Source organism: Semicossyphus pulcher, unplaced genomic scaffold, assembly GCF_022749685.1.
Source record: "Semicossyphus pulcher isolate SPU_LCO1_2020_fin unplaced genomic scaffold, fSemPul1.0.p SCAF_19, whole genome shotgun sequence".
Classification (NCBI taxonomy): domain Eukaryota; kingdom Metazoa; phylum Chordata; class Actinopteri; order Labriformes; family Labridae; genus Semicossyphus; species Semicossyphus pulcher.
Window position 1 is genome coordinate 10337412 of NW_027211692.1, and position 17461 is coordinate 10354872.

Below are 17461 nucleotides of genomic sequence, written 5' to 3' on the forward strand. Positions count from 1 at the left end.
GTGGAGTCGTGGAAAGTCGTGGAAAGTCGGACCAAGTGCGCCTCTTCCCAACGAACTGCAACATTCTGAGAGAGCGTTACTTTGACAACTAGCTGTTGACCTGGCTGAATGTCTTTGAATGTATTAACTCGTCCTGTTGTCTCTTTTAGGTGTTGGTGAACCAACTGATTAGGGGGAGGAGACCATTTACAGCTCTCTCTTCATGGCTTCACAGCAGCAGCTTGAGCTACTTGTAGCTTAATATGGTTTTTGCCCTTTTGCATTCTTTGTTTATTTTCTGACCGGGACCGGTACTCTAGTTTTCGGTTTTATTTCTTTGCTAGGGTTCAGTTTTCTTAAGTTTTGGGTAGAGGGAAATCACAAGATCCTGCGGCCCTTTGTGGGTTGGTCTGAGTGCCTACCTGCTTTTGTTTGGTATCAGCCCTTTGTTTAGTTTTGTTGGGTGGGTTTTTTCTTGTAATTTAATAAATTAATTCTTGTTTTTGTAGCAACTCTTCTGACTCTTCATTATGTTTGGCCTCTTTGATTTGAGCCTTTGGTGAGGTCGTAACACTAGCCTGTACACGCGTGTGGAACATCAGTACGCGCAACTTTCTGTTTCTAATGTTGGTTAACTATCTGTCACCTTTAAACTTGTTTGCGATGTTTTAAATGTCCCAAAGAATCTTTTGGAGTCTAATTTTGCCAACTTTTCTAATACTCGTAACAGCTTGAAAATGCAGGAGTTCAGTAATTATTGATTAATTTTATGTAAAGATTAAAAGTTCTTAAGCTTTTGTTAACCACAGACTCAGATTTCAGGAGGCAAGAACTTCGTTGACACTCGGAAAGATTGTGGTTAAGTTATGATTTATACATTTCATACTTCCTCCTCCTCCAGGTCTAACAACAGCAATCCTCCATATGTCTCTTCAGCTCCTCCTCCCATACTATCTGCCCTCTTTCTAGCATTCAATCCCTCCTGTAGATCACTAATTTATAACTTCTGCAGGAGGGGGCAGGTTGAACTTGTATTCTTCTGTATTATACATAATGAACATCCAGTTTGCTGTTTACCTGATACAAAAACAATGTGAAAGTAGCACAGCAGATGGTGTACCTGAAAGCCATGTTTCCCTCTCCACCAGCCTGTGTCTTCTTTAGGAGGCATGTCTATGACTGACACGATGTCCCCCACCTGCATCACAAAGAGCGGGATGAATAAAGTCTGATCACACGCAAAAGAAACAAAGCTTTGTGATGGGATCAGAAATATCTGGTAGAAACCTGACCTCAAAGGTCAGCTCATCTGTGGCCTGGGCTGTGTAACGCTTGGTGACGTGAGCAGCAGCGATGGCAGGGACGTTGATTGAGGCTTCCTCAGACACGAGCAGATGGTTCCCCTTGTTGTCGATCTAGAAAAGATAGTAATAATAAAACATTTTAGCTTAGTATTAAAGTATTTGACCTGTTGGCCAAGCTTAGCTCTGGAAACAGGGGGAAGCTGCTCTCTATTTAAAGTGATAGAAGGAGGCAAGCAATGAACATAATTTTTTACATTAGTCACAATAAGATATGTTACTGTGGAGTTGTTTTATTAATAATCAGAATTAGTATCTTTCCTGACACTTACTGTAGGCTTAAATACCCAGTGTTTCAGCTTATACCACTAGGCCATAACATCCTGTTTCTATCGCTGACTTTAATCGAAACATTCATCAGCTAACTCTGGGCAAAAATATGTATTTTCTGTTCCTTCAACTAAACTTCTTAAATATTTAAAGTGGGAATTAAATATTGAATTAACTTAATGGGGTCTTCTCTGGAGACTGAATAACTGACTGCCAGTGTGCGCAAACAGCTGATGAAAGATACCTCCATCCATGTCAGAACTGGACCGCAGTTGATCTTGTTGTCAGCGATGGCAGAGAAGCGGGACAGGTAGGTGGCCAACATCTTGGTAATTGACTGAATGGAGACACAAGGTGGTCAGGAGTTAGTAACATCAACTTAGGAGTTGACTTCAGCACAACATACAAAAAGATTGACCAACTTCATAAGAAGATACATCACAAAGCGATAATTAAAGTTGTAATCTCGAAGATCGCGGTTTAGTTCTCTTTGGCGGCGATAAACAGTAATTGTGGGAGCAGACAGTGTTGCATGTGTGACGTCCACGGTTGGCTCCGGTTGTAACTGTTGATTTTCTGCTTTCCTTTTTAGACTGTTTGCCTTTATCTGAGCGTCATCGATCTTTTCTTTGTTTGTTCAGCCATAGTAGATTACTGTTTACTCGCAACACTTGCAGAGACCAGAAAAGCAGCCGCTTAGCTCCTCCTACTCTCTCTGGCAGACCAACCACTGCTGGGTGATGGACAACGCGTCACTAACTGGGCGCCGCTTGTGATTTTTTCCACGAAAGTCGCACCAGACACCCAGTCTGTTATATTGCTAATGCAAAGGCTTTCATCAGTGGGCCATAGGTTCAGTCACTGTTGTGTAACCTCATTCGGCGATAGATAGTGACTTAAAAGACATTTATTTAAATGAAAATCTTCGAGATTATTACTTTAAGCTTAATTGTTAATCTGTTAATAAATATCAAACAGTAAACAGTGGAGTTGGACTTCTGAATTACCTCAACGCTGTCCTTTAATGTGTCGTTTCGTGGAAGCTCGGTGAGCTGGGAGTAACGGCGGTCATAGATACACAAGTGCAGGTGTTTGTCCAGCACCCGGAAGTCTTCGTAGGATCTCTTCACCAGCCAGTTTCGACCCTAACAAAGACAAAGAGAACAAAACTTTTATACGATCGAGGGAAAAAGAATATGGAGCACTGAAAAAAACAAAGATGCACTTAAAGGATGTGATAAATCCACAAAGAAATGGAAACCTTTCATTTCACATTTTAACAACCTGTTTGAAAGAGTGTCACCTCTCTGGTCAAATGTAATCATTTACCTGCTCCTCTGTCCTTTAATTGTATGTCTAATTAATTCCATACTGTGGAGTGGATTTTTCAAGTGATAATACCTGGCAAGTGATCTGAACCAGGAAGACGAGCTCTTTGGAGTCCAGAGTCTTCGGCCCCTCACTCTGCCCCTCAGCGAAGGCCAACTATGAGAGAAAAGAACCAAAATAAAGACGGAAGGAGGAGGTTAATACTGAGAGGGTCCACATGCTGAATAATGGATGCGTGTAATACAACAACCTCTCTGTGTGTGACCTGGTGTACAACACGAACATCATGTCCAACCCCATTTTTCCATTAAAAAGTAAAACCCCCTTTTAGACTGAGCGGAGGGGTTTGAGTGAAGAAACCTTCGAGCCTGGAGTGACAAAGAACTTTGGGCAGTAATGCATGAAAAAGGATTTAACAGTTATTCGACAAGAATTTATTTTGGGAATACGGGTTTTTTGGGGTATAAGTACAGTACATTTCCTCTGCCAGCAGCCTAGAAGTGATTGATATTCTCACTCCACCATGAATCCTGCAGTATGAAATGTATAAAACATAAGCTGATGTGAAATCAGTGCTTGGAGGGGGAGAATATTTAGCTTCCTTTTTCTTCCCAACCAATATTCCATATGCCCCAAAACTGAAAAGATCAAAGCCCTGGAGCAGTTAGGGAATACATTGACAGACATTACTGTAGAAAAGACTTCAAAGGCCTGAAGCCAAGGGAACTTCTGGTTATTTATAACTGGTAGCAACTCATCCAGATACACTGTTACACAACCCACAGCGACCTAGTTACTGCTCGTCAGTAACACAGCAAACCAGGCTGACAAGGAACGCACACTGAGAAACCTGGTTTTTAATAAGTCATGGTGAAGGAGCTCTTATCCAATGCCATGATTTGTTTGGAGAAACAAAAAGCTAAGCATCTAGAATAGGTAGAGATGTCGGACCAGGACACCAAATGCATGATGGGAAGCAGGATCAAACCAACAAAGAGCTTTGTTGTGAAAAAGCTTCATAAAGATGAAAAATGACCAAACAAAAGAGCAGAAATCTGAACGCTCCCACTGACGGCATGCTTGAGCATCACTTCCTCTTTCATGCTCACACCTCTGAGGCTACTCCTTTCAAAACAAAACACAGCTCAGACTCCAACCGCCATGCAGAGAGATACCTACATTATTTCATTTAATCACAAACATCTGGCACCAGAAGCTCAAATAAACACAGAAAGCATCCACACGTGCAGGGTACCTGCCACTAAGGCATCTCAGATATCCATCCGCAGCTGAAGGATGTGGCTCTCCCTTTGTGTGCGACCGCAGTCCTGGATCTCAGTCAGCTCCTCCAAACAGACAAATCTTTGCTGAGGGCAGCAGAGTTTAAATGCTGCTCCTTACTCCCCAGTCGCCTCACGTCAAACGCTCATTCACGCGGCTTTGGATCACCACGCGCTCGCTGCTCTACTCAAAGCAGAAAATATGAAAAGAGGATGCTTCCCACTGTGTGTCTTACCCCCCTTCCTGCATGCCTCTTTCCATCTCTTCCCCCTCCTCCCCTCTTCTGCTCTCTCCCCCCTCCCCCTCGCTCTGAACCACTCTCCTCGCTACAGTGACAAAAAGGGGGGCTTGGCAGTAAATGGGCTTAACCGGCACACACAGATGCTCAAGCTCATCCATCACACAGAGGCAAGGCTGCACGAGATAGATAGACGACTCTGCTTCATTTCAGAACTATTCTCATTCATTCCACGCTCAAGGCGAGACGGCTGCTAATCTGGAGAGGGATCAGTCTGGCAGGCTGCAGACTGAGGCGGTCTGCCGTCCTTGTGCTATTCTGCGATTAGGATACATGAGACCTGATCAGTGCACTCCCTTCTAACTGAGACAGTCAAAAGCATCATGGGAGATACAACAAGAATTTCTCTCGTCAAGAAAATAAATAATATAGAGGGAAATACATTGCATCGCACTCAATGTATGTTTCTATGTGCAGACAGTGCATGCAGCTTTCAGTGTCACTGTCTCCCCAGACTCATATTTCTCTTCCAGCTCAGCTCAGCTTTTCTTCTCCCTATGGAGCTTTTCAAGGTCACCGAGACTGTTTTTGCTGCTTCACTTGTCTCCACTCTACTGATGTAGCCATCACACCCACGGCACCCACAGCAGGACGTTTACCCATCACACTGAGAGCATCCTGGGATTTAAGTCCCGTCTAGCCTGCTACGCTGTAGTCCATTAACGCTACATGTCGGGCATCAGCCCTACAGCGTGCAGGCTCTGCTCCTGCTCTCTTTTGTCTTGAACTCCATCAGCAGCTTCTGGGAACAGCTGCTGCACTCTGCTGGCAACAACACTGAACTGCTCTGAGGTTAGCCAGGTGGATAACAGCCACTTCCACACATTAGAGTCAATTCCACAGTATATTCTAATTAAAATACTTAGCAGCTAATGTTTGCAACCTGCTGATTCTCTCTTACGTTACTGAAGTTAATGAAAAGACACTACATGCTAATGACAATGCTAAAATGCTAATGTTTAGAATGTATAAAGTTTTGTTTAACATGTTAAAATGCTAACTGCTAATTTGCACTAAAAATAAAGGAAGGGACTTATGGTAAAGTTCATTTGTTTTGCTGGTATTGGGAAAAAAAGGAAAGGAATATCTGCACCAGACGTCATGGCAACCTATCAACTAGTTATCAAAAATTTCCCTCTAAACCAAAGAAGTCAAGATTAAAAAAAGAGGGACTAATCAGGTCATTGAGAAGCTTTCTATCAACTGAGGCAGCTAAGTTATTCTTCCACTCAGTGGTTCTCTCCCACATCACCTATTGTCTCACAAGCTGGTCCAATGCACACTCAGCAGCACCAAAACCACTGGAATCATTATAGAATGGAATTATCTGCTTAGCTGGGAAAACCTCATTAAATACAAAAATATCTGCCTAGTCTGTGAGATCATGAACGGTTTAGCTCCTCCTCCTCTGTCTGGTTTCATCATCTTCAAATCGACTGTAAAGAGAGCATCTAGAGGTGCAGTTAGGGGGGGGCTGCACAATCCCATTTAGAAAATGCTTTTAGTCAGGCCGTCTTTTCCTTCAGAGCATCACATCAGTGGAGTTCAGTACCACAGTCAATAAGAGAGTCCCCATCACATCATTCTTTAAAGTGTAATGTCAAGACTGCATTGACTACACTGACTGCTTGAACAGTTTGCATATCATCTATGCACTCATGTTGTTTAATGTTGTTGTCTGTATTGTACGTTTTTATCTCAAACTACCGATGAAAACTTCGGCTAACTCGGATGCATTTACATTTTGTTCGAATGTTGAGTAATGTGCATCGTCCCTTTTCTTCGAATAAACTATAACATACAAAAAAATTTGAATTCCCTCTCTGGAAGCTGCAGGAATTCATTTATGAACTTTAATGGAAATCCAACAAATAGTTATTGAGATATTCAGTCTGAATCAAATGAATCAATTAACTTAAATATGAGGCAAATCAGAGCAGTTACCTCCAACTGTATTAAACTGTCAGCACACTTTCTCACACCCCCTATTGTTTTGACAGAACAGGTTTTCACTGTCAAAATGAGTCATATTTCCTGGACAGATTCAGCTGTTTATCCAGGAAACTACTGGATCTCATTCACTCACTGACTGACTCACCATACGGTTTAGTCAAATTAATAAGGCGGGGTCACAGGTTTACAGAGTCTGACATTGATACACTGTAATACCGAGGATTAACACACTGCTGTAGTGGGATCATGGCTTTAATAGGAATGAGACTAATACAATCTTCAATAGAGAAAACATAATGATTTGTGCAATAAATGCTTAACAGTTCTTTTGATAAAACGACACACAAGCATCTCAGGAAAAAGATGGAAGAATCGAGTAATGAGGGCCGTTTGAAACAGACAAACAAGGGTATTGATCTAACTGCCACATTGCATTTCAAGACTGATGCACTTCTGGAGTGATTCACCAAAGCCGCCATTGAACTCCAGCCAAAGACACAATTACTAAACATAGTAACTCCCTTCTGCTGAAGTCACAGAGTAAGTATTTTCAGTGCTCACCTGAACATTGCCAAAGTCAACAGTCTCATAGTGGAAATGGGCACACTCTTCCAACCTGGGGAAGTGACCTCTTGGGAACGTCAGCCTAGAAAAAAAAACAAAAAGCAAGAGCAGCTAATCAGTATTCACCACACTGACACCATGATGGAGAGAAAAGCAAAGAAAAAGAGGGGAAAAGAAAAAGAGATTAGCCGATGTGTGAGGGAAGAGGGTTAAAGATGCAGCAGGCTGACTCGTCTGTCTGTGCCGCGCCCGTCGTTTTATAGGTCGTCATTTCCCTGGCCTGGATAAGAGCCCTGTTTTACAGCCTATAATAGCAGCAACACTGTCACACAGAGCACCTACTTCTTCACGTTCTTGACCTTCATGCTAGCCGTGCTGACGCAGGAGCGCAGGAGGGGCTCAGCTGGTAGCTCTGTGATATCATCGCTCCTCACCTGCCAAACGGAGAGAGCAGACATCAATAACTGTCAGTCAGAGATCGAACGACTGACGGAGGAGAGATTACAGTCGAGAATAATTGTGTTGATTACAAGAGAACTGGTGATGCCGCAAAATACACAGAGTAGACCAACTTAAACATGTGATATAAAAATAAAGTAGTGAGTTTAATGTGTGCTAATGCTATATGACATATTATTCAGTTGTTAATATCTTATTTTCTGTGTGGTCATGTCCATGTAATGTTATCTTTTTTATGTGTATGTTTCGAATTGCTAAGAAGTTGATGTTATCTTATGCTAATGGTTTGCTAACCTATGCTGCTGTCGCTATGCTTTTCTGTGTTAAGGTGTCTTACATTACTTAATGCTAATGGAATGTTATGCTATTGTGATAACAGGCGGACTTTTCCTGTAGATTACTCATGGAAAATGAAAAACTAGTGAGTTTTCGTTTTGCACCGAGCAACAATAAAGTAGCAACTTGATTTGCTTTACTATCGCACCTGCGATGTGACTATTGCACATGCGCACATAGCAATTGTGAAACGATATATATCATGTAGCCCTAATTTGTGCACATATTCAGATTTAAATGCGCAGCAAAAAGTAGTTCCTGGTGTGTCTTTGGTAACAAGGAAAAAGCAGCAGATAAATAAAGGCAGCATCGCACATGTGGGCTGAAACACTGCTATGCTGTACTTTTATGCTATCCACTGATATGCTAGCTTTGACGGTTATTTTATGCTGATGTTATATTATACTATCTTATACTATTGTTATTTTATGCTATGCTTTGCAATGTTATCATTTTTTGAGCCAATAGCATTTTATGCTGTTTTATGCTACTTTATGCTAATACTGTTAAGCTATCAAATGCTACAGTAATGTTCTTTGTGATTCTATATTTTGTCATTGTATGCTAATGTTCTGTCACATTATGTTACTGTAATGTTTTTCAGCTACGGTGTGTTATGCTAATGCTATGCTATCTATGCTCCGCTATATATGCAAACATACTTTTATGCTACGTCTTTTTATGTTAGGCCATTTCGTTTTGATACTAATGTTATGTTATCTTATGCTACTGTAGTTTTATATAATGCTTTGCTTTGTTAAGCTCGGCCATATCTTTTTATATTAATGTTATTTGATGCTATGCTTGTGAGACTAAAATTCTATGATAGGCCTTTCTGAGCTACATTGTTCTTTTATACAAATACTATCATGCTATCATATGTTACAGGACGGTGATGCTTTGCAATTCTACATTACTCTTTTTTATACTAATGCTATATCATGTTACAGTACTGTAATGTAATATATGCATGTAATAATATATCATGTGTAGCCTGCCTCTTGCCAAATGTAAGCTGGGATCGGCTGCAGTCACGTGCAACCCTGGAAGGATAAGCTGAAAGCTAAGTGACAGAGGGATGGATGACATCATTTAGTATAAATGAATATGTGAACGTTAGAGTGATTTTTTGACACGTGTCTCTTTAAATACTATTTGAGGATTTGATGATTACTATTTATAATGGTAATTACAATCAACTTGTTTGTTCGTGCACGTCATTTGAAAAGAATATAAGCAAAAACACCAAATCCACTGCTTAAAACCTATTTTTTCTTTTACCCATCTAAGAGACATTCATTCCAACAAGAGGTCATATTTTTAAAGAAAGAGCCACTGGGGAGGATTATTACATAAACCAGAGTATCCAGATGTAAACTGGGGGGGAGGGGTGATGACATCACTTGTATTTGACAATATTGTGGTGACATCTTCACCACAGCAGCTCTCAAACACGCTACCTCTCTCTCATTCCCAAAGTGAAGGTGAGACCTCCCACAGTGCAGCTGCACACCTTGTCACACCTTTATCACTGTGATTACTGACTCTCACATGATTGCATGTGACCTCAGTGACATCATTTGGTGGTGACATCATGCTCTGAGTCTCTTTAACAACAAACGCAGACACATAGAAGTAGGGCGGCATGTCAGTTGGCATTTGTTTATGTATTGTATGTGTAAGTGATGAGTCAGAGTTATCTGTGCGTGTGCGTGTGTGTGGGCGTGTACCATGGCAGTGGATGTCTCCTGTGGCTGTTTCTCATCTGGAGGATTACTGTTGGTAGCTTGAGGTAAGGCATCGTCTTTGTCCAGGTCAGTAGTCGGTAGCAAATCTCTGCAGAAACAGACAGGCCATCGAATACAAGAGTTAATAACACAAGAATGATGGCGTGACACAATTAAACATCCATGTAGTCTGAGGGTTTTAAAATAAGATGTGTAGTTTTTGTTCAAATACACCAGAGGGAGCAAGTGAGGAGGATGAATACACAGGCTCAAATCATGACACTGCACTAGCATGGCCCAAAAAACATGTTGTACTTTCATTTGTGGTGTTTGAATCTCAAATATTACAAGTGGAGTGTTTTGATAAAAACATGAGGACATAAGCATCTTGTACAATCAGATCTGGACGGGAACAAATCCTTGATGTAGCAAAATAATCTCACTAAAGCATTTCACTGGATGGAAGGGTCAACAAAAAGCCATGGTGTCTTTTGTATGCGCTCAGGAAAGCAATGCTTCTCTATTCAGAGAGCCATAAAGGCAATCCACCCACAAGGGAGTGCTTCACAAAACCGTCACTTGAAATGTGACTCAATGTACTCGGGAGAGGAGGGTGAGGTGCATTCAGCTCAACTTTTATGAGCAACAAAGAGAGAGGAGAGACAGAGGCCTCGGATTTGTCACAAGGATTCAGCATTATGAGATCAGGAGATGAGGCCAAGAACACTGACGCGCAGTTTAATTTATGTGATTCACAGTGACAGATATAATTGCAAAAGCATGATTTAAATTCATAGGAAATGTACTGAGCGCTGGAGCTGGTTAGGCTTTAACAGGAACATTTTCTCTCTGAGAACAGGGTCGTTTTTTGTCCAAACATTACCCTGCTCCTAGATTTATTCACGCATAAAATTAACATGCAGGTACATGCACACATACTTCTCACAGTGCAAATCTATATGGCTTACATAGTTCTGATCAGCTGACATTAAACTCAGAAAACGAGGGTAACTCACCCCTCAAGGACGTCACTACTTCCTGGTTCACCCTGGGGTCCTGAGGCAGCATTCTCAATCACCGCGGCAACCACACATCCAGCCTCCATGATGCTGCCTGACTGCAACAGCGCGCTGTAGAGAAACGTGAGTAGGAGGGAAAGAAAGAGAGCGAGGATTGGTGGGTGGTTAGAGGAGGAGGGGATGGGAGGAAAAGTCCGATGCAATGATGCCGCCAGACGTCAACCCACTTGAGGCTGCGGAGACTCTCAAGGCTACAATCCACAGAGCCCAGACTGTAATCTGCAATGACATCATGCTACAGTGCCCGGAGCTGCTTCAGTGATAATGCATGTCAGGCTGCAAATTCATGAGATGGTTTCATGAGAATATCAGCTGCTCTAAAACATGGCACTGACAGGTTTTAGCTGGAAACAAAAATGGACTCATATTTTCCTCAAGGAAGTGTCAAGATTGTCATAGCACATGCATGCTTCAGCACATGTCCCTGGATAACATATGCAGGATTCGGCTTGATTTTATGGATGCATAACTTTAGCTTCTTTTTTTCATTACAAGAACAACTGAAACCTGCATTTTCCCCCCAGACTGTACACATATGAACCTAAGTATCATAAGCACAGAATGGAAAGAAAAGCAACCCCTATCAAGCCGGGTCAAAAAAACAAGTATGTCGAGCTAAAGCTGTCACATTCCTCCTCTTTCAAAAAGAAATGTGCCTTGTGTGTCTCCATAAAAAAATGGGTCAGAAAATCCAGTATCCATGTTGTTTTTCAGACTTGGCATGACTGCAGGATGCAAACAAACACATGGGTTCACTTTGTATTTCTTTAGACTTAAATATTATAAAAACTAACCCTGTGTCCTTACTATTACCTAATCTTTTGGCCCTCTCTTTAAGAGGGGCCCTTGGCCAAGATTTTGTCTTAAGACTTTGAGTTTATGTGTTGCTCACATGGCGGCCATCCATCCTTATCCTGGAAGCTGGAGCCAACCCCAGCTCACACTGGGAGAGAGGTAGAGTTCACCCTGGAGGGTTTATACAAAGAGATGTACAACGATTTACATTCCCACCTACGGCCAATTATGATAATTCAGACACCCATGTGCTATTTTAGAGTTGCATTGTCTTCATAACCTGTGTGTGGAAGGGAACCTTTGTCAGCAGCGTTCTTGCTGTGAGGCAACAATGCTACTTCACCACCATGCTGCGTCGCTAACACAGTGCATAACCCAGAGTTAGATCAAGTTGCTGCAAACTCACTAGCATACAGAAACCAAAGGGCCAAGTTGTTCTCGCTTACAGGAAGTATTAGCTATGTAGACTTCCCTTTGTGTACTTTTGGTCTGCGGTTGTTTCTCGTGGTTTGGGCTGGACCATTATTCCCAGTAGAGCAATTGTTTAATATTGTAACTAGTGTGGGAACCAGACGAATCTGTGAGCTCATGTTTTATTTGCTCTGGTGGATGTTTCTGGTGCAGCTCCAGTTCAGACATTTTTCCGGCCGACCTGGCCTTGGTCGAGCCAATGAAAATCATCCTTTATTTTGGGGAGAGCTTATTGCAATGACGGTACAGAGAGGCGCCATGGAAGCTTGTTGGTAAACAACCAAGATGGCTGCAGCAGGGTGGTAGTACAAATAGCTACAAATGGTTGTTAGCTTCTAAACCATGTAATGAGAAACATACTGTCTTGAGCTGGAATTGAATGTTGTAGCTAGCTACCTAGCCTAGTAGCCTGCTGCTATGTCACAGGTTACATTGGTCTGATTGGTTGTAGCGTCCGGCAACTGGTGATAAAAAAGATGAATTTAGAGGTTCTTAAATTGTATTTGCAAATTTCATATCCTGTTGTAAAAATAACATGCCGTTTCAAAAATATTACACAGAAAAATATGTGATATTAGCCCACCTTCTGTTTTTTATGAATATATTTTCACGTGCGTTGACCAATTTCACTCATAAGACACTGTGAGAGCCCCCATCACTCCCACTTCATAACAGACTCCATTTTTACTCCTCCTCTCTTTATGTGCTGTAAACAGAGTGAAAGCAGGAATGTCCTGACGAAGCGAAACAAGACTCTAACTCGTGTTCCTCTACAATCTTCCCATAACTACTGTTCTGATGTAAGCGGCTGTTTGGCGTTACACAGTCATGTCAAGGCACAAAAACAGGCCTCATTAGCCCCTGCTGGAGTAGCAGTTTCCCACAAGCCCCTCTGGCCCGTAGCCTCATTGAGTTGCTGCTGACGGACTTCCACAAAAACCTCCTGACTCAGCAGAATGCGAGCAGGCAGACATGAGCGCAGGCCATGGACTCCACTCTATCCTCATCTCACACTGTATCTCCTCTCTCATTGAAAGCATCACCTTGCCAGAGGAGAGCCAAAACATTACACAGAGAGCCAATTAATTTACTGTTGCAAAGTGTTACATGAAGTACCTGTGTTAAAAAGTGTCACCAAATTATGCAGAACTGGTATGATAGGAGTACTTGTAATATAATAAGTGCCTTTTGGTAAGTCTTTAATATGTAGGACAATTCCACAGCCATCCACAAATGGTCATTATCTCGATCTCATTCACAATGTTTTGGTTACATTGTGCAAATAGGGCATAGGTTCCTAGCTGCTGCGTGCATTCAGTGCTAAAAAATGTTGCATGGTACACAGTAGAATGCCTGACCTCGCTGATTGTACCACATTAGACGGACAGCGAGTCTTTTCAAGTGTAAGAACACGCTGTACCTCACATTGCAGAAGAGGCCGGCGAGTTTTCTTCTTTAAGACAAAAGAGAACATCGTATGAACGAGTTGGCGTTCTTATAGGCAGCACCACAATACATCAAAAGTAGACTATTTTGGAAATGCCCCAAATAGTTTGCGCTATAAATAGAACAGGCTGTCAGGATTGTGAAAAAAACAGAGGTGATCTTGCTGTGTGTGTGTGTCATTGACCATGGCAGAGAAAAATGGGCGGTACATGCTGACACTTTATGCAGCATCACAGGCGCGAAAAATAGAACAGAGTCAAATCAGGTGACACAAAACGCCTTTAACTCGCTTAATGTCCGTCCACCGGTAGAAACCACTTTCTCATTTATCAGCCTCATCAGAAGAACAAAGTAGTCAATTCCAAACGCAACAATAAAGACGCTCCTCCACCTGTCACACACACTTAAAGGTGCAGAAAGGCTTTGTTCCGATGTCACGAGACAGAAGCAGCACAGGAGGATGCTGCCCTGGTATCAGATGGCCTACATGGCGTTTTCAAGTGAAAATAGGGCAGCCTACACGATCTTACACGCTGTTTATGAAACCGGTATCAGCGAGTATGTTAACATGAAGGACGACTGCCTACATATTTGTAGATGCTAACGCAAAGCAGATGCGTCTTAGTGAGTCACAGCTTCTTCTTCACATATAAGAGGAGGAGGGAAAGCTGAGGAGGAGGAGAGGGAACATAAAACAGAACACATATGAATGCTAATAGCTCATATGTGGATATTAGGTAGTACTATTATGGGCCTCATCGGACAGGATATGACGTAAATAGTACGCTGTGGTCACCGCAACTGGCTAACCATTTCAGAATCAGCCCTAACAGGCAGAAGTTACCGAATCTCTTCATCTCTAATTTGCATCTTTGCTACTGTCTTCTTGTAAATGATCCTTCTTCTTCAACGTTGCATGTTTTAAATCATCCTGTTATGTGCAGCTCTTCTAGCTTCACACCTGTCATATGATATAAACATCATCACCCAGCCCACTCGCTCGCAGTCAATGTTTCTGAGTATTACCTGCTGCATTCACACATCGGCTCATGTCGACTTCTTGCGGACATTGTAGGCGGCGGCTGGCAGGAAAAGACAGCATAAAGTCAGAGTGGAAATTTGGTCCATTTGCATTTACACATGCAGGACACCGGGAAAATGGTGGGACATTTTCAGGAGTGCAGTGCGTGTGTGAAAGGAGCTATACTTTCATGTTAGAAACATTACATTTCTGTACCTCAAGTGTTTCACTTGCAGGTGAGTTCTTGTATATTTTATGAACACAGATGCTAACTTTCACATCCGTCAGATACAACACAGCATTATTATTCATTTGGAGTTGTATTTGTGTTAAAACTGATGTAAGTCCAATACTTTCCCTTATTTAAAGATACAATCTTGAAGATTTTCATGCAAATAAATGTCTGTTAGGTCACGATCTATCACCGAATGAGGTAACACAATGGTGATTGAGCCTATGGCCCACCGATGAAAGCCTTTGCATTTGCAGTATATAGTATTATTACAGACTGGTTGTCAGTGGTGACTTTTACGGAAAATACAAGCAGCGCCCAGTTAGTGACGCGTTTTCCATCAGCCAGCAGTGGTTGGTCTGCCAGAGAGGGTAGGCGGAGCTAAGTGGCTGCTTTTCCGCTCTCTGCAAGTGTTGCGAGTAAACAGTAATCTACTATGGCTGAACAAACAAAGAAAAGATGGATGACTACAGATACAACTTCAACAATAAGTGAAAATCCAAAGAAAAAGAAACAAATTCGACGCTCAAATGAAGGCAGACAGTCTGAAAAGGAAAGCGAGGAAAATCAAGAGTTACAACCGTTACAAAGGGAGCCAACCGTTGATGTCTGGATATGTGGGAAGTGTACTCCTCTTTAATGTTTATCTCCATAAGGTGCCGCCAAAGAGAACGCAGCTGAAATCTTCGAGATTATATCTTTAACTTCTGTTCTTGGTCTCTATCAATTTTGGAGGGAAATATCTGGTTCTTTAGCTGGGTGATGTTCCACTAGTCCCTAAATTTTCCATCTGTGGTTTTGTGCTGTAGAGGTATCACACAGTATGTTCATAGAGCTGTTTTAACTAAGAGCTGCCTGTTGTGCCTGAAAACAATTCATATGAGAGCTGTGAGTGAACCAAAACAGTTGCAGGCTGGAAAACCAAAACAATAAGCTTAAAGAAGATCATGGAAACTGTCGGATGATAATTCTCCTCAGATAGTTTTCTATTACATGTAATCATGTGATCAAATGCCAGAAAATAAAGTAACAACAGCAGCTTTAATTAGTCTTTTGAAAAAACGGGATTGTGACGCAAAACAAACATCTTCTCTCTCAGATGATGTGAAAGGAAGTTGGTCTAATGCACTCCTCTTCCTCAGCCCTGAATGCAGTCAACACAAGCCAGAGACGCATTGGAGAAAAGGCCCACGGTTGCCATGGTAACCTCTCTCCCGTCCATCGTGACTTGATGCTCCTCCAGACTGAGGATGAGGCAGCACGAGGAGGGAAATGAGGCTTTAAAGAAACCTTTGACCAACACAAGGTTTGACACATCGCCACCACCGCCGTCATCGCCATCATCGTCATGTGCCTGAGACGATGACATCATCACTCCTCTACCTTGCAGGATTCAGATGCCAAATCTGCTGCTGCTCGGTAAGACACAACGCCGAACATTTTCTTACTCCTACTGGAGATTTATCACTCATCTCACTCTTTGTGGGAGGAGGAGGAGGAGGAGGAGGTGGAGCCATTTGACCCTATAATCTTCTTGAAATCGACCAGAGTGAGATTAACTTTATTTCATCTCACACTGAGTCGCCGTCGCTCAATCTCAATCTATGTCCTGCAACCTTCAGAGTCACCGTGATCCCAGATGAAGGGCACGAGAGCGGGATGAACAGCAGGGCGATTAAGTTGTTCACAACAAAGACCCAAATATTTAATCAACAAGCCGATCTGCCACCTAAGCCTTACAGTGGACCAAAGGCCTTTCTGTTTTTAGCACTAATGTTCTTTCTCTTAAATAGACGACGCAGTAAAAATACAGAATAAGAGCAAGAGGGACAAAGCTTCAGGATTAGAATCTGGATGATGCAGCCACGCCACAGACTGGCTAAGTACTACGGGTGTTACGAAAACTCCCTCACAGTGATACAACATCACATCAGCCCTCTAACATAATGCAATCCAATACAATATCCCTGCAACAACCACTGCGTCTGAAAAGCTCATATGAGACATGTTGAATCAACCTTGGTATTCATTTTTGAGGCTGTGATTGTGCTGTAGTATTGGACTGTATAACATCATCTAACACCAAATAATCATTTGGTCACTACAAGACACAACACGCAAGAAGGAATTTTAATTGTAAGTACAGGCATCACACATTTTCTTTAGACGAATAATCTGTCAATCAGTTGGTTTTTAAACTGCCAAAAAATGTTTGAAAAATGCCCGTAAAAAATCCCAAAATAATGCCATCACGCAACTTTTTTTTTTATTCCGCTTTTGGGATTTGTTGCTTCAAACATTACTTTATTGATTAACCAGTTTTGCCTGGATTACTTTTCTTTCAGTCCTAACCAACTAATAATTTTAGCTCAATATAAAACACCTTAAAACTAGTTAAGTTTTGTTTACTGTGTGTGTAAAGCTTCACAGTATGTAGGGGTGCAATAAATCCATTTCTATTTCTTGATTCTATCTGATTGTTGACTGATTTGTTCTTTAAATGTTTCGATGAGTGAAAAAATGATCTCCTAAAGCATGATGTAATGCCTTATTGTCCGACCAACTCCACACAAGCTGATGAATAACAGCAACAAATCTTTACAAATGAAGGACCCACAGAAATTCAATCAACATCGATCAATATCCAGACAGTTCTTATCCCTAAAATATTGAATCCAGAGGGATTAACCATTGTCGATCAACATGAAGTACCTCTCATTTACCTATTTATTTTTTTGTCCCAACCTTTTACAACACTGATACAAGTACTATGTATTGTGGGTACAGGTTGTAGGGCTGCAAATAATGATTATTTTCTTTATTGATAATCTACTGATTCTTAACTTGAGCACTGCAAATG

At 41.8% G+C, this 17461-nt stretch overlaps 1 protein-coding gene across 2 annotated transcripts in view; it reads right to left on the reverse strand.

Annotated features, from left to right (window-relative positions):
- Nucleotides 1–17461, reverse strand: part of arhgap32a (Rho GTPase activating protein 32a) — a 29080-nt gene that overhangs the window by 10721 nt on the left and 898 nt on the right. For both annotated transcript variants that reach the window (XM_069668540.1, XM_069668539.1), the window contains exons 2-10: nucleotides 10574–10687; nucleotides 9561–9666; nucleotides 7378–7469; nucleotides 7033–7117; nucleotides 3012–3095; nucleotides 2618–2755; nucleotides 1855–1947; nucleotides 1272–1394; nucleotides 1100–1177 (exon numbers count right to left, since the gene is read on the reverse strand). In XM_069668540.1, coding sequence (XP_069524641.1) covers nucleotides 1100–1177; nucleotides 1272–1394; nucleotides 1855–1947; nucleotides 2618–2755; nucleotides 3012–3095; nucleotides 7033–7117; nucleotides 7378–7469; nucleotides 9561–9666; nucleotides 10574–10662 — 888 coding nt within the window. In that variant the 5' untranslated portion in view covers nucleotides 10663–10687. The remainder of the gene's footprint in view (nucleotides 1–1099; nucleotides 1178–1271; nucleotides 1395–1854; nucleotides 1948–2617; nucleotides 2756–3011; nucleotides 3096–7032; nucleotides 7118–7377; nucleotides 7470–9560; nucleotides 9667–10573; nucleotides 10688–17461) is intronic.